The sequence below is a fragment of the Panthera leo genome, chromosome A2 (assembly GCF_018350215.1).
Source record: "Panthera leo isolate Ple1 chromosome A2, P.leo_Ple1_pat1.1, whole genome shotgun sequence".
In the NCBI taxonomy this organism is placed as follows: domain Eukaryota; kingdom Metazoa; phylum Chordata; class Mammalia; order Carnivora; family Felidae; genus Panthera; species Panthera leo.
Genome location: NC_056680.1, coordinates 110,253,655 through 110,278,938, shown reverse-complemented (window position 1 = coordinate 110,278,938; position 25,284 = coordinate 110,253,655). Strand labels below are relative to the sequence as shown.

Here is a 25,284-nt window from a genome sequence, read left to right as displayed (position 1 = left end):
AACAGAAATTTAATAGTAAATATAGCCCTGGAATTTGGACTCCAAAGTTTGTGCTCCTTGTGCTGTATACACATAGCACACAATTGGCAATGAACAAATAGAGAAGTCATCATCCTTTGCTTCATTCACTAACCTAATGGGATCAATAAATCAGTTATCTTGACTCTCACAGCTCAGATATACATCAGCAGGGACCAGCTGGAGACAACTGAGGACACAATACAATAGTGTCCATTAAAGAAGCAGCTAAAATGCACATGAAAAACCACTGGGAAATATAATACAAATGTCAGGGCATTTTCAATATACTTGAAAATGGCAGGTGTTAGACTATTGTATCTAATTTGCAGCTGCACAATATGGGAAACTATGTCCAAATAATGTTCCCAGGGACTGGGAACCCCTAAGCACATAATGCTGCTAAGATCTGGAGCCACCCAGATGTCTCACAGCCACAGACTGGATATTTGTGCCCCTACCTTCAAGATCCTCCAAGGTCAGATCTTAAGAGAGATTTCAGGAACTACAGGGTTGCCTGTAATTGAACTTGCCCCCACCTCCACCACCACACTTAAATCCAGGAGTCAAAAAAGTAGGCCCTGAACTCTGTGTGTTCAGGACAGAACCCTATCCCAAGATGGTCACATCTTCATAGGTAGGAGTGAAGATGGGGACCCAGAAACTCTGAGCAGTCTTGACAAGCCTACCCTCATGCTCCCTGTTATCCCTCCTTAATTTAGTCACCACAAGAAGCGAGGACTCCCAGGTCATGTCACCCAGAAATGCTGATCTCCAAAAGGTAACACTTTCCATTAACCACCAGTTCTGTCCCCAAGCCCCACCAGATTCCATACTGTCTTCCTTCCTTGCTTTCTTTTCTGCAGAATATTCATTACACACACATATCTGAACTAATGCATATTTGCTTATCTGTCTCCCCCCACCAGGATAGAATTTTTTTCTGTTTTACTCATTGCTGTACTTATAGTTTCTTAGCATATAGTAAGCCCTCAGTATACATTTATTGTGTAAACAAGTGAATAAGTGAGTGAATAAATTCTGCCCGAAGCTGTGAGTATATTACATCTAAAGGCCAATTCGTTTTGTGTGTTTGACTTCTTTCTTCTTTACTTGCTTTTAATGGAATAGTGAGCTGATGCTAGAGAGTGCATTCACTTGCTAGCTCTCAAAATGAAGATTTGATGCCTCTAAGAAACCTGAGACAGGAAAGCTGTCTTGCATAAATCTTTCATTAGAAAAATGACTTTGGATTTTGTTCCATTAAGAGACCAGATATTTTGCCTTCAGTCCATATCATCATGGACTCTCAGGTCTTTCCCATAAAGTTGATGAACAGCAATAGAGGAAGCTTAACACAGTGTACAAACGATAAGCCTAATAAGGGATATGATTGAGAACTGATAAGAAAATAAAAATTTTTAAATAAGAATATGAGGCTAGAGTTGCTCCATACTTAGCACATAGGAGGCTCTCAAAACCTATTTTTTTAATGGAAAAATGAATAGATGTTGACATGTCTGAAAGAGGGGCAATAGGTTAATTAAAAAGTCATCTATTTAGTAGCTAAGAATTTCACTACTTTTAGGCCTTGTTTTTATTTCTTTGAATGGCCACACTTCAAAATGGTACAGGATCATTTTAAAGGATATCTACATGTGCCCATAGTAAACATTAATTAGAGGCTATATAAATCATATTAGTTAGAATATAGTAACAAAATAAATTAACCAAATGATTTTGGGTGTATATCATTCTCAAATGTATTAGTGTTTTAACAGTCTTCATTAAAAAATGATTCAATGTATGCTTTGTTTATAAGATACTGCTTACTCTTTCAAGTTCTTAATTTTACTTATTATTCTATATCTTAAGAGAAGACGTTATACAGTAATAATGATGTTGCTTGCCTATGAGTCAGGAGCTATGGGTTCTACCCAGGAGTGTGGAATGGTTAAGTCCTGGGGACTCTGCCATGAACTGATTGCTATGGCTCATGCATTCAGCAAACTAATTTATTTAAGTTTTGGAATTTGAAATATATTATATGAAAATTTAGAAATTATGCTTTACTAAACTTTCTGTCAAAATACTTAACAAAGAAAAATCCAATAGGCTGTATCAATATTCTGCATTGGACATTAGTTTGTTATAGAGATTAATTATCGGGATCAGAATCCAGGGTAGAGATGTGACAAATAAAAATATTAATGAAGTTTTTTCACATCAAAATGAAAAGGTGAGATGGGCCAGGATTTAGGTCTATTTTAAGCTGCACAACATAGAAGCTGACCAAAGATTCCTTTTTTTCTAAGTACTATTTCGTTTGTCAACTCTAAGTGTTCATCTGACCTCAGGCCTTATGTTTTCTTGACAATAGAAGTGGTAACCAATTTATGATTGTATATTTGAATTTATTCAAGTATGTTTTAATTTCTCAGAGCTTTTGTTTCACAGAACCATAAATTTCTTGAATTAGAAGCTTAATGTTCACCAAACCCATTTACCTTTAGGAATAGCATAATCTAAGTTTCAATTTCTTTAGAGAAAATTATTACAGACAAGAGAAAGATTATAGAACAAGAAATTGCAGAAATTGGTATGTTTTCTTCTTCTCTGCTATTGACAGTACTTTGGTTGACAGTGTTGCTCATACAGTTTTTATAGTTGTGGTCCCAAGAACGTAAAAAACACATGTGTAAGGCTTTGATGATGGCATTTTTAAGCTATCTCATGTTGACAACAGAAGAATTTTAATAGCTTTGTTATATACATGTGTACTTTAAAAAGGAAAATGAAATCGGAACTTGAAAATGCATCCTGTTGTGCTTAGCCATAAAGTCAAAGCAATAGAAAGAATTTAATCACAAATGAGATGCTACAGGGAAGTGAACTGAGGAGGAACTTAAGGTTTTCATTTCTAATTGTCCTCTTTCCTGCCATGAACACCAGATACTTAAAGATTATATGCCATTTTACATTTTGTAGTAAACACAGAGTAACATATAGATGTTTATCTCTGTAGGGAATGCCGTCTACTTCCCTGTAACTATTATTGAGTATATACAATTAGCATACTCTATGCAATACTGGAAACATCCTTTGTTATTTAGAAGGCATCTCCTAGCTTGCATAATATTTTGCCCCACACCTAGAGCAACATGATCTTTTTGTGGAATCCATAACATGAACCAAAATTCTGAAACAATTTCATTAGGGCAGCTTATCAGTGTTACTTTTTCCAGGTGCCAGTGGTATTCCTGCTAGTATCATTTGCATCCAGTTTAAAACTAACGAAAATCCAAATGGGAAAGGGGAGATGGGAAAAAGAGAAATCCCAAATCTTAGTGGGTCCTCTTATTATGCTGGAGGGAAGAGGGCTGTGATGCCTCTCTGATAGCGGCAGCGGAGGAAATGAAGCACTGATTGCAAGCTACATTTGAGCTGAACATTAATACAAGGGAAATCAACATAATCTTGATTACCACATGTGAGAAACAGATGCCACCCCCAACTCTGCAGATGTAAGTGCCCGCTTAGGACAACTGGATGGGAACAGCACATAATGTGTGCACTTATGATAAGGAACATATAAATTTTGGCATGAACATTAGGTGTTGTTGTTGCTTAAGGGAAAAAAAATTCCCTCCTAATCAGCAATAGCTTGATGCAATTTTTAATAATATGGTGTGTTATTATGACCTAAACAATTAATGTCTGGACGTGTAGCCCTACCTCATACTCATAACCACCCCCCATACACATGCACATACTCATACAAATATATTCATTCCTAATTGTTCTTGAAAATTTATTTACCTTATGACTACTTAAATAGTTTCAACATCACTCTTCTTTCTTTTCTGTTCTGGAAGCCCCCTCCATTGTGTTTCTACAGCACAACATTTGTCCAAATCAGCCCAATGAATAGGCTATGAGCAAATGAGAAAAGTGGCCTTGTCTCATCAGTAACTACATTCCTGCACCTTATCTAATTACTGGCACAAAGTGATTTTTCCTACCCTTTACTCTTCATATGATAGCATTTGTTATGTCTTCTAAAATACTGATTGTGTTTCTAAAAAGACCACTCTGAAGAGCAGGATAAAAATATATTAGTCTAGTATTTCTGTTACGTTGAATTTAACGATCTGTCTATAGATTTGGTCAGAAAATAAATAATTTCCTGATATTATAACACAATAAAGAAAGTCAGAGAGATCCTTTAAAAGACTTGCACTAGATTTTTTTTTTACTGTTATTGGGGAAGAACCAATGTAATGTAATAAATGGGTAAAATGATATAAAGATACAAATGTAGTATCAAATTGACAATTTGATACTTTTGAACGTATGTACATATATAATACTTATGTATACGTAAATATTATATATCAGGGGGAAGAGCTTAGATTATAAATATGACAGAATGAAAGAGAATTTGAGACATTGCATCCAAACCTGCCTCCTATAGAGCAAGTATAGTTAGAACATAAATGAAATGTATGCTGAAAACCTCAGGGCAATGGAAATGAGCCTTAAATTACCTCCCCACAACCACCTAATCCTTCTCCCCATCTCCCCCTCTCCAAATCACACAAATGACATCTCTAACCTCCACAGTGTGTCAGATTTAGGAGTTATCAAATAGAATACGGGCAGAGTAAAAGTTTGTAATAAAAATCCAGCTTTGTGTTCACAGATTGACTGAGTTGCTGCCGGAGAAGGTGCCTTGATAAAACCTCACAGAGCCTCATTTTTGGCACATCTTTGACCAGTTAGGCGGGACCAGATTCTGCCCATGCTCAGCAATTCCTCATTCCTCCTAGGAAATTGTTCTGCCTCTTCCACAGCTCCTCCTCCTCCAATCAAGGGTCTGACACTGCCCATTGACCACGTTTATTTTTCTGCCTTTTGGCACCAGGAGCCTGTCTGTTGTAGGATAAAAGTGGAATTCTCTGCTGTCTGCAGGGCTTTCCCCAGGGAACAGAGCATGAAACCCAAACTTATATATAAAATCATATCCTGTTTGCAAACATCATATTCCCTTTGCTTCTCGCTAATCTGGTCCTGTAAACCCCAGCACAGCTTGAGAGCCCATTCCTCATCTAAACAAATGCCATAAGCCCCTTTATACTTTTACAACCATGTCAAAAAATAATATTGCCTGCCAATAGTGATGTGATTGGAGTTGCCTCCTCCGAGCCATAAAAGAAGTGCAGAGTCTGTTATCAATTTCTCTAAGTGTATCATGGGAATTATGGGTCGATTCAGTTCCAAGTTATAAATGACAACTCAAAAGCCGCAGAAGTGTTTGAAGTTGGGAGCTGATGACGACATTATCATAAAAGCCTGCTCGTCCTTGCTTTTGTGGTTTTTTTGTGGCCTATCAAGTGAAGAGGGAAAAATAAAGCTGAGAAATGATTTCAAGATTTCTTCACACAGCAGCAGGTCAGATGGCTAGAAAAATGATCACTATTTTTAGTGATATACCCTTAGGAGTGAGAACTAAAGTGGTCCTGCACTTGGTTTTATTTTCAGAGTCCCTTAATTATTTATGCCATTATACAATGACCAAGTCCTGCGATTTGGTAAAATGCTCTCTGCAACTGATGCATTTTCTGCAGTGCAATCACATATTAATGAGAAATGAGTCATGCCCTAGTAACTAACAAAATGAGAACCAAACACAAAGAAATTAGAAACCCTTGAGATTGTTGCTCAAAGTGTAATTCTGGAAAACATACCTGAAAGAAACTTAAGTACCATTTGCCCTTTGAGCAACTTAGCCAACACTGTCAAATTTTCATATGCAGAGTACACTTATCATGATGAGCACTGGGTAATGTACTGAATTGCTGAATCACTATATTGTACACCTAAATCTAATAAAATACTGTATCCTAACTATACTGGAATTTTAAAAACTTTAAAAAAGTATTATATACAATTTTAGGGGCAAATTTAATAAGAAGTAGGGATTTTCTGATTTCACAACATCCCAGGTATTCTCCTCAAAATCCAGTCAATCCATTAGCCTTCAGCAGGTATATATTAAAGCCATCTAGTAGCAAGTATATATTCCAGGAACTAGAGTTTCCTTTAACAATTGGAGAGCATTAAGTATTTTAGGATTCAAACTAATGGGTCCATCTTAGATGATCTGAACTAGAAGAGTGCCTTAAGACAGGGCAATTTCAGTGGTTTCCAAGTTCTCTGGGAAGAGAGCTTATGAAGTTGGACCACTCTCGGTTCATACTGGGTATCTTTGTATATACTCTGTATGTCTAGAACTGTCCCAAAGGTAAAAATTTAGACTGGTAGAAACACAAAGGATTCAGAATTTCTCTTAGGACTTGTATCAAAACCCAAAATCTGAGGGGTTAAGGAGGTTTCTGAATGCCTCAGAACACAATTTGGTTTCTTGAAGAAAAAAAAGCCAAATCAAACTAGTTTTTATTTTTTTTTTAATGTTTACTCATTTTTGAGAGGAGAGAGACAGAGTGTGAGAAGGGGAGGGGCAGAGAATGAGGGAGACACAGAACCTGAAGCAGGCTCCAGGCTTTGAGCTGCCAGCACAGAGCCTGACGCGGGGCCCAAACCCACAGACTGTGAAATCATGACCTCAGCAGAAGGCGGACACTCAACCAACTGAGCCAACCAGGCGTCCCAAACTAGTTCTTTACAGTTTCAACATGGATAAGCTTGTGCATGCACATGCATGCATAACACACACGTTCACACTCACCAGTGTGAACCTTCAGAAGACCAATAGGCCAATCTAATAAAGAGAAGTGCCTCTCTCCAGCCCTCTTCAATACTGATGAAGTCAAACTAATCCAGTCTTCCTCCTCCCCTCTGTCTGCCAAAGCTACATTTACCTACCACCACTGCTGTCACCAAGGATTAAGACAGTGTTTGGAAACATTATGAAGGACTTATTTTATGACACTCACTTTGCTTTATGTTGGACACACAGGGACAAAAGCAGCAGTGACCCTTCATTCCTTGGGCACTTCTAAGAGTTTACTAGAACAGTTCGAGCTAAAGAATAAGAATCTACCTTGGTATGAGTTTAAGCAGTTTGAATAGAGGTGCTTTGTGTTCAAGGGATAATATAGTATAGGCACAACCCAAGTCAGACTTGGAAGGTGGATCCTAAGGAGCTGTCCTCATTTCAGCGCTGCATCATGTATTAAATGTAAAGGAGTGGGAGTTTGATGACCATCACTCTTTTAACAGCTTTGATTTCCTCCCTATCATTGAATCTTCTAAGTAGCCATTAGCTTTGTTTCATTCTTTGCCTCATTTTCAGGTACTCAGCCATTCTCTTAAAATGGGCACTTGGGATGTTAAAAAATAATGACAAAGCCAATGCCATCCGTTGTCAATGAAACCTAATTTAAAAGTCAGTTTATCCTCTGTTTTCTAGAATAATTTTGCAAGTTCCTGGCTTCACAGTGGGTTTGCTAAAAGTAAGGAGGGTTTAATGTAGGATAGTGATTATAATGAGCTCAAGGTCAAAAAGTGAAGCTCACTGGTGAGCTGCCACAAAAGGAACATTACATCAGCCACAGTGCTGCAATGCTAGGCTCCAGGGACTAGCCTACTGAAGACAAACGGCATGGAAAGAACAAATAAGCTCTTTTAGAACTCCTGCACATGGACACGCACATCAACCTCATACTTTTAGACTTTTACCCGTTACTGTGTGACTTCAGGAAAATAAGGTCATTTCTCTGAGCCTTCAGTTTCTCATCTGCAAAATGGTATTAATAACTATTTTACAAAACTGGTATAAACCTGGTATAATGTTAGCAAACTATAAATTCCAAGCAGATTTTGGTTCTTGTAGCTGCCATTTATATTTCTGAAGAGGGTAGAATCATAGGTGAAGAAACAGGAAGATTATCCTTGTTAAATCTAGAGTCACTAAAATGAAAGAATTAGCTGAAAATATGTACAATTTCCCTGTATAAAATTTAGTGATCGTAAAATATTGCCTAAAATATGACACACACAGTTCTTTCCCTTCAATGTCCAAGAAACTTAATTGACTTAAATTCCTCAGTCCTTGAAACCTGATCTAGAAATATTTCTAAGTCCTAATATGACTTAGTACTTAGTTCTACAAGATGACAACTTGTTACTGGTAAGGGTTAACTGTAAATAGATTGCAGGTTAAAGGATATGTTCTAACCATCCACCAAAACGTAGCGCATTTTCTTCGTATATTTAAACAAATTTGTCCTTGAAATGTGGTATAAATATGCTGGGTCAAAAAAGGCTTTGTTAATTATTGAAGACAAAAATGGCCCCAGGGTTCACAAATAAAGTGTGCCACAATGCAAAGCACTTTGTGAAGTCTATGCCATTTTCACCAGGAATATTAGGCATTTGCGTACTCAGTATGAGTCTCTTGAAAATTGAATTCTGCTGCAAAACAGTTGAATCCTTTTGTGTTACCTTTTTTCCAGCTACATAAGTCTAGCAAAGTTGGCTTTGTGGATATGCTATCTGTGCAGTCACACAGAACTGTAGATTTAAAAGGCCCCACACTTGGATTAATTCACTGTTGTCACCATCTTGAAATTCTTAGTTTTGCACACAGGGATATGCATTTTCATTTGGAATTGAGCCCTATAAATTCTGTAGCCAGTCCTGAAGTTTATGATAACTTTTACTGAGAAATGGCTTTACCCATAACCACAATGATAAATCAAAGGATTTTTTTTGGTAGTTTATGTTATTTAAAAGCAGCAAACAAACTCATACTTACCCCAAGTCCACCACAAGGTAATGAAGAAAAGAACTTTTGAGAGGCGTCACCTACATATTAAGAAGACATGAAAAAATATAAAAATTGGGAATACAATTATAATTTTAAAAATTTTGGTGTTTAATAACACATGATATGTCACATAGTATTTATCACTTGATTCAGAAGAAAAGTAATCAAATTTTAGATATGCAAGAACTCAAAGCAAATGAATATAATTATTATTACATGTAGAGTCTACTGCCCTATGTGAAGACACACACCTATGAAATTTGAGTCTCCAGATTGTTTTGGCTAGCCTACACATCAATTAATATATCTTAATATGTTTTTTATTTATAGTTTACTTAAAATAACACACTTCTGAGTGTATCCCTCTAAAGTGATGTCTTAAGCCAAAGTTTCTGAAATACACTGTCCTTTTCTTAAAAAGTTTAAATATTAAAACATCTATTCAAATACACAGACTTATTAATTTTTACTTCAGATATAACTAACACAAAGTACACTTGTCTTAAGTATAAGCCTCTTCAAAATACAAATTTTTAAAAATAAAAACACTATAAAAAGGATAACCTTGGGGCATCTGGGTGGCTCAGTTGGTAAGCATCCGACTACAGCTCACAGTTTGTGAGTTCGAGCCCTGCATCAGACTCCATGCATACAGCTCAGAGCCTGGAGCCTCCTTTGGATTCTGTATCTCCCTCTCTCTCTCTCCCTGCTCCTGCTCATGCTCTGTCAGTCTCTCTCTCTCTCTCTCTCTCAAAAATAAATAAATATTAAAAATTTGTTTAAAAGTAAAAAGGATAACCTTTTGGGGAAATCTATACAATATAAACACATATATATCTTCTTTAAAATATATACCAAAATCTTACCTGTGATTGTCTCTTGGAATTGGTACTTCATGGAATTTTTAATCATTTTGTTCACCTGATTTTTTATTTTCTACATTATCTAGTACATTAATAGAGAAAACAAAAATATTTACTCCCTAAACCTCCTTGCAAAGTAATTAAAGGAAAAGGCAATGGTCATTTCTGTATCATAGTCCAATGGCTCTAAAGTGACTCAGGTCAAAGATGTACTGATCACATGTGAAATTAAAATATATAATATTGTATATTTTAATGTCTGAACTTTTCATTCCACAGTCAGTAAAAAGGGGTAATATTACAATGTACTAAATGTACTAAAGAAAATTTAAAGTAATTTTTAAAAATTATTAAACTCCAAGAGAATAAATGATAAGCTGCTTAAAGAGAATTTTTATTTAGTAATGTTCATAATAATACAAAACAACCAAATAATCAATAATTTAAATTTAGTAATGTGTAAAAAATTTTTAATTCACTGAACTGACTGGGTTTATTTTTTAATAATATTATATTGCCTTATTCATGGACTCAGATCTGGCTAGCCACAAGCTAATGAAAACTGGTACTAAGAACGACAGGAATATTAATGCAAAGGAAAACCTTACACTAAAAATGATTGGAGAAAATGTTTTTAAAGTGTCACCTTACACAGTCTAGAGTACTTAAATAGACAAATGGTGCCCATTTTCAAATCTAATCATTTTATAAGCTATAGATGTCTTTCAAGATACAAAGACTGATACGTCTGGTTATAATGAACTTTTATTTAAATCCTTCATCCTAAGTCCAGAACATAACTATCAAAAAAGTAGTATTACTTTAAATCAGAAAATCATACAAGTGAATGAATTTCAATTAAATATGCATGCACATTGACAGACAGCTCCCACCTGCCAATCTGTGGGGTGGGGGGCGGGAAGGGGGGGCTGGGGGAGAAAGAAGGATATATACAGTGAAACAAAAGGATAAAGAGAGGGAAGGTATCTTGAGGGTTATAAACTTCTATATATTTGTACATGGCAGCTTCAGTCTGGTCTTGAAGATAGAAGTAAAAAGCCACAAAAATTTAAATTTCATACACACACAAAAAAGGATGAAAGGTTAAACTTTTTTAAAAAAAGAGATTATTCACTTAGAATTTGAATTAAGGAAAACAAGTTAAGTTTCTGGATTCACAAGAAAAACTAAGGTACTTCAAAGTGTCATCAAAGTTGATTTTAGTGCTTGACATTAGATCTAACAATGCAACATCCCTGTTTATCTTTCTTTACTCATGTAGCTGGCACAAAATATTGAAATTGCTTCACTGATCCCTGAGAGGTGTCTATGGAATTCCTCATGTGTATCTAAAACTAACTCTAAAATCATCAATTGTATGAATATTATCTCACATTAAATACTAAAAACTAATAATATGTGGCCAATTTATTTACATTAAAACCATAAAAACTACCAAGATATGGAAGCAGCCCAAGTGTCCATTGATTAGTGAATGGATAAAGAAGATATGGTATATACAGAGAATGGAATATTATTCAGTCATAAAAAGAAACAAATTTTGCCATTCACAATGAAAAGGATGGACTAGAGACTGTAGTCTCTAAGTGAAATAAGTCAGTCAAAGAAAGACAAATACCATATGATTTCACTCATATGTGGAATTTAAGAAACAAAACAAACAAGCAAAGGGAAAAAGAGAGAGAGAGAAAGACAAACCAAGAAACAGACTTTTTGTTTATAGAGAACAAACTGATGGTTACCAGAGGGGAGGAGGGTAGGGGAAAGGGTTAAATAGATGAGGATTAAGCTGTGATGAACATCAGGTACTGTAATGAACTATTGAATCAATGTATCATACACCTGAACCAAATGTAACATTATATGTTAATGAACTGGAATTAAAATAAACTTAAAAAAAAAGCATGGGGATGGGTGCATTCCAGTAAAATTTCACTGATGGACAATGACAAAAAAAGAAAAAGGAAAAGAAAAAAAGAAAACAAACCTGTAAAAACTAAGCTATTGATACTTGGTGTTTTCATGGCATACATCATAGGAAACTCCTTTGTCCAGGTTCTAAATTATAGTTTGGCATTTACTTGTAAATCATTAAATTTTTAAATGATATATATGTCGACTATTTTGAGAAAATCAGTTTTGCTCAAGTGTAAAATTTCATTACAAAAACAGTGGTACTGCCATGTTTCATAAGTAAACCAGTTTGGAACTGCTGAAGTTTATTTCCTCCTTTCTCTTAAAATGCGGAATAATGGGGGCGCCTGGGTGGCTCAGTTGGTTAAGTGTCTGACTTCAACTCACATCATGATCTCAAGGTTCGTGAGTTTAAGCCCCATGTTGGGCTCTCTGCTAACAGCTCAGAGCCTGGAGCCTGCTTCAGATTCTGTGTCTCCCTCGCTCTCTGCCTTTCCCCCACTCATACTGTCTCTTTCAAATAAATAAAAACATAAAAGAATTTTTAAAAAGTGGCTGTTCGTCAGCTTGATAAAATGTGGAATAACGATTGTTTGAAACACCTCTCAAACGCCTATGTGTAAGTTTATCCCAATTAAATCCAAAGTACCTAGTCATATGCCTTGGTTGATTTATCCTTTAGACCATATTTAATTTTTAGACCATATTTAGAATTTTAACAATTAGGAAAGTTGATTTATCCTTTAGACCATATTTAATTTTTAGACCATATTTAGAATTTTCACAATTAGGAAAGTTTTCTACTGGTTTTCTCTTAACTAAGTTAAACAATTATCAAAATGGACACAGCTTTTTATCTTTAAATACATGAGTATTTTGATCTCATAAAACCATGAAAGTTCAGTTTGCTTCAACTTTGTGGTAAAATAGGTGTGATTATTAAATCATGTTAAAATAAGGACATTTATTATATAGTATCCATAGCAAAAGAAGTACTTTATGTCAAAGATCTGCATGTGCAAATATTGATTCCTTCAAAAGAATTCAGAAAAAAAAATACAGATTATATGTTTGGAGTGACTTGCCTTTATATTAATTATATAACTTCAATTCTACTATACAAAGTATTTCTCATCATCAAATTTTGAATGTTTTCTAAAAATTGAGTAGTCTTTATGTGTTCCCATTTCTGTCAGTTTCCCTCCAAGCTACCACTACCCAGCATGCATGCATTCACATGCTCACACACACTCACCCATATGCCTTTACTTCACAAATTTAGGGGTGCCTGCCATTTGTTTTAAAAGGCAGATTGTAAGCATTATAATGGGTAACTGTTAATTTCCCTTTATAATTGCTTTCTAAGATGCCTGCCTACTACATGTCATATACTTGCTTTTGAATTGCTTAGGACCAGTTAACATAAATCACGTAGAAATCGCATTAAATTAGGTGAAAGAGTCCAATAGTTGGTATCTGACATAATATGTTTGTTTGAAAGAAAGGGACAAGGAAAAGTCCTAAAATGCCCTTTTAGTTAAAATACTTAAAATATGATCCTTTGGCATACATTGCTATGTCATGTATTATTATTCCATTATAAAGAGTTATTAATAAACAATATAATTAATATTAGTTGCTCCAGCTAAATATGGTTTTGTCACAAACTGTTTTCTGAAATCTTCTGTTTCTATCACTCATATAAAGTTTGTGCAAAGCTCCGCAACATAAATTTTATTTTAATATCTAATGGTAAATGTTTGAAAAATTATATATTAACTAAAAATTGTGTTTATTAGTTTTACACTTCTGCTATCTACTTAACTATTTAATTCCATAGTTAAGGTATGCATTAAATAGATTATACTAAAATTTAAAATGCAATCTTACAATAAAATGTAATGTTCTAGGTATAGTAATAATGGGTTGGTACAGTGCCTTTTATATGTTAAGGTCAAAGTAAAAAACTAAAAGACACAAAAGAAATTGGAAAGGTGAAGATAAAATTGCATGAAGAATGTGAAAATCTTTATTTCTTTTAGCTTAAAAATGTAGACAAAGCCAACAATGCATGTATTCTTATAAGATAAAACACAGTGAATACTATTCAAATAAAGGTTAATTTAACAGTAAACATCATAGAACTTGCACTGTCATTTTTTCTAATGCAAGATTTTCTTAATCTATGCTGGTTTCTATTGTAAAGGACTCATTCCACAGAGTAATGCTGTTGGAAAAGCTGATTTTTTTGTCATACTGCTTGCCAAGTATTTTGAACTGACAACAGCATTGACTAATGATAGTGCTGGAATGTGCTATTCTCAGTAGAATGGAGACCCGTACAGACCTAGGAGTGTTCTGGGGTCCAGCTTCTGTCCATCCAGAGGGTTGGTGCCATACAACAGTGAGTGATGTTCAGAATGAACAAGCTGTATTTCCTCCAGGCTGGCTTTTCGACCTTGAATTCGCTGAAAGAAAATAGCAGAAGCCTACAGTACTCCACTAAAAACATTTAGAAGAAAGTAAGACACAAGTCACATTTAAGATGATTAATAATGAACTGAGTTTCATCATGCTGGAATGTGACACTGATTTGCTTAGTAAAGTACCATAATAATATTTGAAAAATGAGTGCATGCAAGGTTAAGAGCCTATGGATTGTTTATGCCTATGCCCAAATGGGCAACTGACATAAAGCATATTGTTCTTTGACATCAAAATAAGTCTATAACAAAGAAATTAAGAGTTAACTCCTTTGTAAAAGTATCAGCTTAAAAACAGAGGTTAAAACAAACAAAAAACCCTAAAAAAAAAAAAAAAACAACAACAAAAAACCTAGTGGCTACTGTTTAGCTGAGAGGTGAATTCATTAAAATCTTACTTTACATTCACTTGAAGAAGCTGTTAGGACAATTTCTCTATTGTTTCTTAAAGGACATAGTAATATCAACACATTTTAATGTAATCTATTATCACAAAAATGCTGATCACTTCATGTGTGCACCTCACGGAATCATTAATCTAGATCAATGTTACTCAAAGTATGTCCGATAGGGTCAGTAATATTTCAGGAATGGTTTGTGAATAGTGTGTGATGAGGTCTATACAGAAATCCAGAGTAAATATTTAGAAACTTATAGAAATTGAACAAACTATTTTTATATCTATTGAATCTAATAAAATCTTCTGTCTTCCATTTTTATTTTACTTTTGTAGTAATTTAATGTATTTTATAAAACCATTACTGTGACAGAAGAGGTAAGCAAAAACCAAAACTGCTGTTTAGCCAGAGATATTCTGACACACTCTCTAGACTCAGTCAATATTTTTATGCACATGCTAGGGAGAGACTTTCATTTCAACAAAGAATGGTGCTTCAACATAGACAAAAGAGCACATTACATGAAACCTCAGGTAGTCAATATACGAAGTATTCTTCTTGGCCACATTTCTCAGTTGATATATCTACAAGTCCAATAAACATCATGCTGGTGTATGAAGTTAATTAGCCTTACTTCTGAAAATTGCTGGGCTTCCCAAAATTACCCAGGCAGTATTAATGTATCACTTAAAATATGTATCACAACAAAGCCCTTGTAATATAACATATTAGTATAGAACTACAGTGAAATTCAAAGAAAATTTGTTCAGGAAATGTTGTCCTCTCATGTTCCCGACCATGAAATCACCAGGTGACATGAAAACATTGGGAAACAGCAACACCTCTCTGAGGACCAGGACAATTCCATATTCAACCTCCCTAATTTAAGAAAAGGTGATTGCTGTTGATGTTTAAGGAAGCAGGCTGGGAAAATCTCAAATATGCTGATACTTCCTAGGGGTTTACTGGGTAGAGGGCAGAGCTCTGCTTGTCACAGAAAATAAATCATCATGTCACAGTGAGAGAGGAATGGTGGGAGATCCAAGGAGTAAGAACAAGGTAACAGGAATGATGTAAAACAGAAACTTCTTGACACTGCGCTTGTAATGTGCCAAATAAATAAACAAATGCATATGGAATTTTCTTTGTCATAGCATTGAAATTTCCTGTTTTTGACATCCAATTTACATCTCCAGAAAAAAAAATTTAAATGCTTGAGAGAAATTATTTCTAGATAGGTACTGAATGCTGAAATTAAACCAGGTAGACAATGCTGAAGACAAAGGAAAATTTAATGACGGCCAACTGGTCAGTCATTGCTCTGATCAATAAACAAACATGTTATTGCCCTAGGTGGTTTGCTAGTAAACATTAAATTTGGAAGAGTTTACGGAAGGCCAGAACAACCAAAGAAGAATGGCAAATGATAAGATAAAATAAGCAAGAGAAAGTTCAAAGAAATATTAAAGGTTAACATTTTAACTTTGAGATTTCAGCTGGTGGAAAATCCCCCAAGATAAACAGTGGTAACTCCATGGTCTGAGTCATCTAAAATTGGAATGAGCACAGCACTGGAAACCAGACTGTGGCAACCAGTCTTAGTCTGGCAGAATAATGAACAATGTGAAATGACAGGGCTTCCAAATCTTATTTCTATGAGTCTACAAAATCCACAGCCATTAACATTTCACATGCTGATATAGTGAAACATCTATATCTTAAACAATGTCAATTCTATAGCTAACAATCAAACCCACATTTTGGCTACTGTCATAAAGCTTCATGATTTTTTTTCCCTTCCTCTTTTTCTATAAAGTTAGTTTTTCAACTCTGAATTGAAGTTCTACCTCTGGCATAACATTAAATACCATTAATAATAAACATATCTTTAGGTTTTTATAAACTAGTCACATATATTTACATATCATACACTTCATGCTTGTCCCAACTCCTTTTTCATTCTCCCACAATCCCACTTACATTCACGTGGAATGCTCAATCACACATTTCAAAAATAATCTGCTAACAAGATTTAATTATTGATGGTAGCCCAAGCGCTGATAAATCATAGGAGGACACCTGCTGAATCTCAGTAATTGTCTTCTGTACTATCAGTTAACTAACAGTAAGGATAGGGCATCTGATGCAGTCTATTTAACACTGACTTGCTCAAAGTATTCTGCTCTAGTGTATACTCTTGTCCTACCTCTTACTATTAAAATGTAATGTAGCTCCTAAGTTTTCACTTCGATTTCTTTCCGGTCCCCTTTCTCTGCTCCCTTATGAATTCAAAAAAAGTATTTTATACTGACTTCAAAAAAGTATTTTACACTGGTTCTTTTTATTATTATAGAATATATTTCTTAAAAAATAATTACACTAAATATAAGGAAGTACTTATTCTTAATAATCACCTTCTGCTCCTATGGATGCCAGACAAAATCTACAAACAAGATATACATGTTTCTACAGAAAGGGAGCAGTAAAAACCAACTCATTATGAAAAATGTTTCTACCTGGAAAAGTGATCTGGAGAAAGCACGTTTTGAGATTTATATCTCACAGGGGCACTGCTGTGGGAACTTGGTGGATGACTAAGCTAAAAATTCTGAAATTCCTTCTTTCTTAACACATAGGATCTCCTGGAGTAGTTCCATTTTGCCTCACTTTTATCAGATGTCTTAAATTTGTCATATTTAACTTTTTCTCTCAAAGTGAGGCTTCCAACAATTCTCATTTCTGGCATTATCATCAGTAATTTATTATGTGATGTGTTTATGCTTAAATATAGATATTTTGATTTAAGCCCTTCCCATATTTTCTACTTCCTGTGTAGCCTTTATTCCTTAATTTCTCTCTCATGATGCTCTCTTGAGTCAAAGGTCAACAGCATAATGAGTCATGAAATAGGATAAAGTGCTCTGATAATCGCAATTTAGGGAGATACTGATTTCCGTTCTCAGAGATACTTAGCATGCAAGATGTCTATCTGAAGTCATCTATGATTCTGACCAAAGGGATTTATGAGAACTCTCAGTATATTTGGACACTCAATGCATATAAAGGATAGCTTTCATCTGGGTCTTTCTCACTTAAAATCCCAATATAGGTCTTAAATACCTTGCTAATACAGGCTTAGGAAACAAAGCTTGTAGCTCTTCTTTCATTCTCTTAATAAAGAAACCCTGTGACGTAGGATGTACTCATTATTATGTTTTCATTCTCTGTGACCTGCATCCTTTTTTTTTTTAATTTTTAAAATTTACATCCAAGTTAGTTAGCATATAGTACAATAATGATATCAGGAACAGAATCCAGGGATTCATCCCCTACATGTAATACCCAGTGCTCATCCCAGTAAGTGTCTGTGACCTACATTCAAGAAGTTGTTCTTTCAGAGTAGGAAAAGAACTAATGTGTACTGAGTAACTACTCTCAGTGCTAAGCACCTGAGGTATATGACCATATTTAGTTCAGAGCCCCAAACAGTCTACCTTCAGGTTTGAAGTTTGACTAAAGTTATTTCAAATGACTATATCAGGGGCGCCTGGGTGGCTCAGTCAGTTAAGCATCAGACTTTGGCTCAGGTCATGATCTCGTAGTTCGTGGGTTCAAGCCCTGTGTCGGGCTCTGTGTTGACAGCTCGGAGCCTGGAGCCTACTTCAGATTCTGTGTCTCCCTCTGTCTCTGCCTCTCCCCCTCATTCACATTCACTCACTTACACACACACTCTCTCTCTCTCTTAAAAATAAACATTTAAAAAATTAAAAAAAAATAAAATGACAATATCGAATCTCTCAACACATCATGGTTCTTTCCTAAAGAAATAGTCTTTCTGAAATAAAGCCCGTTAATGCAACCTGATTATAGAAGGAATGTTCTGAACATGATCTCCAAAGTCATACTGTGACAGGATAAAATGCAGCCTACCCACACCCACCCACACACAGAGCACACACACGGTATAGATTCATATTTTTTTCTGCCAAGGAGCTGGGCAAAAAGGAAACAGTTCTATTCCTTCCCCTCCTGTGTTCAAAGCCTGGATTGAGGCCAGTGTCCTAATCAGTTCTCATTGGCCCTGGAGGAATCAGAACCTTTTGTAAAATATAATAAAGGGCATAAAATCATGATAAAATGCATGAAAAAGCAGTGCCTTTGGTTAGGGAACTAGAAATAATTTAGCAGAACAGATGGATTGCATTGGTTTGGTATTATTGAGGACATGAAAGGGCTCATTTTGTGGCAGTTCCAAACTAAGAGAAAATGTCCAACTTAAATTTGACAAGTCAAAGTACCTGCCTCTGCTGGGGGAGACCCTATTTTCTTTAATCATTTTCAAAGTGGTGACATATTAGGCAACAATTTCCACTGAAATATTTCATTTTCTGAAAATATTTCATCCAGTGTCCCTAAATATAGGGATGCATTTTTTTTCCTACAAAAATTCACAGGGTTGGCGACTTCGAAAGCTAAGAAATCATAAATGACTTAGGAGTGTCAAAGTTACCTTCTGTTACAAATTCCATACTTAATATTTAATGGGTAAGTTCACAGCCTATTCATTTTTCTTGATACCCTTCTCTCAAACAAATTCAAGATTCTGGACTCATTGCTCATGTCCACTGGTATCTATTGGAGTTTTCAAATGCTACATTCAATTGTTTCTTTGATTTTACATAAAGGATTTTTCAATCCCCTTCCCCCAACTGCATTCTTTGCTTCCATATATCCCTCATGATAATAACTTATTCCTATCAGAGTTTTTCTTATAAACAAAGGGGAGTGAAAGAAGGGAAGGAGGCAATTAAGCAGACAGGCAGCCCAATAGGCTTGTGGTCCTTTCAGCTGGTCACATGGAAAGAAAATAAACTGGAGGTCAGGAGCCCTGAGTTCTAGGTTCGGACCGTCACCTGTCTGTAACATGCTCCTAGCCAGCTATGAGGTACATTTCAGGACTCTAACTTCTCCATTTATAAACATTAGGAGGTTTGACCAAATTACTTCAAAGTCCCTCTTTAGCCCTAAAATGATAATATTCTATGTGAAATGATCTTATACACAATAAAAATTCAACATTCTTTATTTTAATTGATAGAATTGTCTTAGGCAAGCAAATATAATAATTGAAGTAATAAATTACTAAAGTTGAAGCAAGAGTGGAGATCTCACTATGAAGGTTTTCAAAAGTATATTAGCTATACTTTGAAGCAATTTCCTAATGTTTAATCATAATTGAAAAATAAGTATATTTTCTAAAATTCCTATTCCTACCTTGTGATAACTTCAAAATAATAAATACATTTCCCAATTTTTAAAAGTCTATGTATGGAACTTCTGAGTTAATGCTACCTTTGTTTCTCAAGTAAATGCTAACTTCTGTTACACTCCCATGTTCACATATTTGACTCCATTCACCTTTTTGTTTCTATCCCATTAAGCTTAAGAAATAGACCTCCTGGGGGCGCCTGGGTGGCTCAGTAGGTTAAGCGTCTGACTTTGGCTCGGGTCATGATCTCACAGTTCGTGAGTTCGAGCCCTGCGTCGGGCTCTGTGCTGACAGCTCAGAGCCTGGAGACTGCTTCACATTCTGTGTCTCCCTCTCTATCTGCCCCTTCCCTGCTCATGCTCTGTCTCTCTCTGTCTCAAAAATAAATAAACATTAAAAAAAATTTTTTTAATTAAAAAAAAAAAAAAAAGAAATAGACCTTCTGGTATAGTGGTTTTTAACATTGTCTGCACCTTGAAATCAGCTGGGGAAGATTAAAAGGTATTATTGCCTGGGTCCTACCTCCAGAACGTCTGATTAACCTTGGGGACACCCTGGGCATATAGATACTTAGAAACACCCTGTGGGTTTTAATGTGCATCCTCGGTCGAGAACTGCATGTTAGAGGGAGCTGTCCATTCTTTCTGCTTGTAAATGAATTCAAGATACTGACACTCTACTGACCCACATTTCAAACTGTAGTTACAACAAATGGTTGTCACAGCAAAGGTTGGGAAGTAAGAAAGATCTATCTGTTCTTCAAAACAAGTGCCTCCACTTGCTTATAAAACTGCTTGATTCAGTCATTGCAATTCACGTAAAGCTATTTCTGGGTGCATAAAGTAATTGCAAAAGAATTTCAGAGAACAGCAAATCCTATTCAATAATAAAGGTCTGAATGGTAAAAAAGTATACATGCTATATATTTCTTAAAAGTTTATTTCCACCCATTTCAAAATATTATGCTCATCAAAAAGAAAAAAAATGTTACCCTTTAGTGTAATTGCTCAATTTTTATGATTTTATGTAACTGAATCTCCTAGATTATAATTATTTTGTAAACAACTGTAAATGAACATTTTAACGGTTTGGGCTAAAGCATTGATTTTTTTAAAAATATTAATCATATATGAAACAAATTTTGTCACAATAAATATTTTGCATTACTTTAGCATTATAATTTTCAGATGGTTAAAAACATGTAACTATTCATTTTTGTTAATAGGCTTTAGGGGCACCTAGGTGGCTCAGTGGGTTAAGCATCTGACTCCTGATTTTGGCTCAGGTCATGATCCCATACATCCCATACAGGATCCCATCCCACAGAGCCACACACTGGGCTCTGTGTTGACAGCATGGAATATACCTGGGATTCTCTCACTCCTTCTCTCTCTACCCCTCCTCTGCTCATGTTCTACAAACAAACAAACATTTTAAAAAATAAGCTTTAATGCTGCTCTTAAAAAAATCCCATATCACTCTCCAAATGTGGGCAGTCTGTCTTATTTCCTTTTGTTGATTGTTTTCCACACTAATTCTTCCTTTTTTATAGAAAAAAATAATCAAAACAAAAAATTCCAAATCATCTTAATTCTGATTATAGGCTGCACAAGTAACTTTAATGTATTTATCTGACTAGGTTCACTCTACTGTGATACACAAGTATCTCTCAGAATAATTACAAAATGTATCCTGGTTTACTCATCACATCTAAATCATTTGTGCCACTTCTCAAGACTGTCCTGTCCTTTAGAGACAATTCACAAGACTCCCTAAGTTTCTTACTGCTTTGTGGTTAGATTCTAAAACACAAACACACATAAAATTTTCTTTTTGCAAGCTAAACAGTAAGCTGTTATGTGCTGCCATCTAGTTAGATTACTCTATAAAACAAATGTTTAATTGAATTAACTTGCAGTATTCAGTGCTTTTTAGCAGTTATGTCAGAAAATCTGCACATTCCAAAAGTTTTTCTCAAAGAGTATTATATTTCTTTATTTAGATTTGAAAAAGGTCTTCTAAAATTACCTGTAATGCACAGGAAGGTGTGGGACCCTAGCCCTGAGCTCCTTGGCATCTTAAGATTTTACATTAAACCTGCTCTCCACTTTTCTCATTGGAATGGCCGAGGAAGTCCCAAAAGGCACAACAGTAGCTTGGTTTTGGGTCCCCGAATTGTTTTGTAATTACTTTGTGTTGGCACTTGAATAAAAGAGTTAAACATTTCAGCACAGTATGTTGCTTATGGTTTTTACTTACGAATTAAGCAAAACAGTTATTCAATATTAGTTACAAAGAGCCAATGCAAATTCCACATAATATGTAATCCAACAAAAGCATTATAAAATGTTATTATTCTCAAAACAAATGTGAGAGCAAGCAAATGTCTGTGGGTGGCTTGGTGGGGCTGAGAGTCATGAACACTTCTGGAAAAACAACTGCAAGTGCATTTCTAACAGATGATGGGTCAATCTCTGCAATTTTTTAAGGACAGAAAAGCACATTGTTTTCTTCAGGGCACACACACTTTAGAAACCTGGCTACCTAATCAAAGGACTTGTTTCTGAGGAGGATACCGAATGACCCTTCCAGATCCACTTCTTACGGTAACAAGAAAGCTACCGATTTTGCTTTTTGCTCTCTAAAGAATCAGTAAACTAAGTATGAATGATTCAGTTGGGGAAAAAAATTAAATAGTACTGGCATGAAGGACTAACCACCTCAATTTTTAAAAAACAGTGCCACGTCATGCCAAAAGAAGTTGACCCACGTATCCACTGTAATCTAATATGATGAAGACTAATGTTTTCTCTGGCTGCTAATCAGGACTAGTAAGCACAACCAATTTACACTACAGCTTACAAGTCAAAAAGCAGTATGTTTACTAAAACACTCTAAAAATTTTGTCTACTCTTAACCAAAGAAAGTGTTATGTGCCAAATGAGCTCCTTAGCCATCTAGTTTCGTATGATATCACTAGCTGGAAAAGATCTTAGCAAATATCCTGCCTAAGAGCCTCATCTTACACATGGGCAAACCAATGAGTAAGGTTAAATGAGTTGACAAAAGTATACAGATAATTAATGGCAGGAGTAAGGTCAAATCTAATGTTGAACAATAACCTTTGAAGGAATCCATTTTGATCAATTTTCTACACTGCTAAATAAACTGACACAATACATAATTCTGATTTGTCGATCAGTCTATTATTTTGAAACAAAGGAGGCCATTGAATGTTTACAAATTGCCATCTTTCCTATCATATCATTGTTTAATTACAAAATTGACTATTCTGTTGGTTGAAGAAAGGTGACATTTCTTTGAATGCCAGTAGAATGGAGACTCCTTACCTTCTTTCCCAGTGAAATAAAAAGCCAAAAACAAACACAAAGACAGAAGGAGGTCAAGCTCTTCAACATTAGGTCTGGGGTACTTCCTCCTTTGTATTCTGATATACAACACTTCTACTTCCATCTCTTGTTCAGATGGCCCTTCTGATGCTGTCAAGACTATGGAGGCAGCACTGGACCACACTCTTTCTCATTTTATTTTTCTTCTCCAAGCTAAATCAGTAAGAGTCTTTAAAATCACTGCAACATAAATTAGTAACTCAAAATCCCTTGTGATTTTGTAATTACATATTTTTTTCTGTGACCATTTGATTAATATCGGCTGATCCCACCAAATGGTAATCTCCTTGAAGACAGGGCATGAATCTTCTCTAGATCCTAATACAGGAGCCTGGAAAACTCAAAATTTTGATGTACTGTTGAATGGATGAATCCTGTTCTTAAAGTGTACATCTTAAAGATTCTACCATTCTTAAAGTGTGGTGGCCAGATCAGCAGTATCAAGATTACCCAGACACATGTTAGCAACCCAAATTCTCAGACCTCATCCCAACAGGACTCCACTACTGCTGAATATGAACCTCTGAGGCTGGAGCCCCACAATCTGTATTTTAGTATTCCCAATGATTCTGATGTGTGCTAACATATGAGCACCGCACTAATCAATAAATGAATACCACTTATCTGGCCACAGGTTTCAGCTTGCTGACCAGCTATATGTCCCCAGAAATCTGTTGATACCTTCTCTAAAAGCACTGGCTAACTGCTAGCTATAGGTGGCTACACAGACCTGGCAGGAAAATAGTGTTCAAAGATGGCAAATCGCTCTCTGGATATTGGGGAAAAACAAACTGACCCAGCTTCTATGTATTATATTCTTATTCAATTATATCCTTTTCTGTAAAATCTAATAAATCCTCTCTCTTTTGAGACAATTGAGTTGAGTTCTTATTGCTCACACCAAGACAGGAATTTGTCTATAATGTTTAGGAAAGAGTGATAACCTAGACACCAAGGCTCGTATTCACATCCCTGGAGTCCTAGATGCACAGATTTTACCCTCTCAGGAATGCATGTTCTAAACATAATCAAGGAACAAACAGAACTGGAATTTAATTTCCTAGTAGTCCTATCTAGACAAATTTAGAAAGAAAGGTCTCATTCTCCTGAAGTCTTTGGGCTATCATGGTAAATATTCATTCATACCCAAGCTGAAACCTAACTTCTCTCATGGAGTGAATAAGTCAAGTCCAATTGGAAGATCCTGTCATTGGCCTTGATCTCCTTAGAAGGTTCATAAACACTAACCAGGAAACCTATTAGCCCATACAGGAAGAATTTTCTTGTCTCTTTGACCCTTAATGCTCTCACCATGTACCTGACCACTTGCCACTTATAGTATACTTTTCTCCTGTTTTTTTCAGCAACTGATTCTAATGAGTTTTGGTGAAATGCTAAAAGATTTGTTTTATGTTTCTGTGGTTTTCTCTTCCACATAATTGAAATTTTCAAAATCATTTGGCTTGAGACAAAAAGGTTAGCATCCTTGCAAGATGATTTAATAATATATTAAATGTGTACATTAGATTTAACTTGTCAAAGCAAAAACTTTAAAAGAAAATCCACAACGAACACGTACCATTTATTTTAGGTGCAGTTACTAGGAAGAGTACTGGTTGATGAAACAGATTCTACTATTTCTTAGTGGGCTAAACTGTTCTGAAATAACCTCTGTGTGTTCCCTTTTTATTTTCTCCCATACTCTTCTGATAGAAACAATCAAGAAGAAAAAAGGAGTTATGTTTCTTTTGGTTCTGTTTTACCCCTTTTGTTACTATGTTTTACCTTACATACAACCTGAAAGTCTCTAGAAAAGGGTAACATTTGTTTGGTTAATGATCATTTTTAAAATTACATTTTGGGGCGCCTAGGTGGCTAAATCGCTTAAGTGTCCGACTTCAGCTCAGGTCATGATTGCATGGTTTGTGGGTTTGAGCCCCACATCGGGCTCTGTGCTGACAGCTTGGAGCCTGCAGCCCTACCTCAGATTCTGTGTCTCCCTTTCTCTCTGCCCCTCCCTTACTCACACTCTGGGTGTGTCTCTCTCAAAAATAAATAAACATTAAAATTTTTTTTAAATTACATTTTGAATATTCCTAAAATCGTTTACATACAAA

The 25,284-nt window shown here is 35.4% G+C and overlaps 1 protein-coding gene across 2 annotated transcripts in view; it reads right to left on the bottom strand.

The window, feature by feature from the left end:
• The window catches only part of HDAC9 (histone deacetylase 9), a 957,815-nt gene that overhangs the window by 246,449 nt on the left and 686,082 nt on the right, over window positions 1-25,284 (bottom strand). For both annotated transcript variants that reach the window (XM_042919682.1, XM_042919691.1), the window contains exons 17-18: window positions 13,955-14,075; window positions 8,798-8,847 (exon numbers count right to left, since the gene is read on the bottom strand). In XM_042919682.1, coding sequence (XP_042775616.1) covers window positions 8,798-8,847; window positions 13,955-14,075 — 171 coding nt within the window. The remainder of the gene's footprint in view (window positions 1-8,797; window positions 8,848-13,954; window positions 14,076-25,284) is intronic.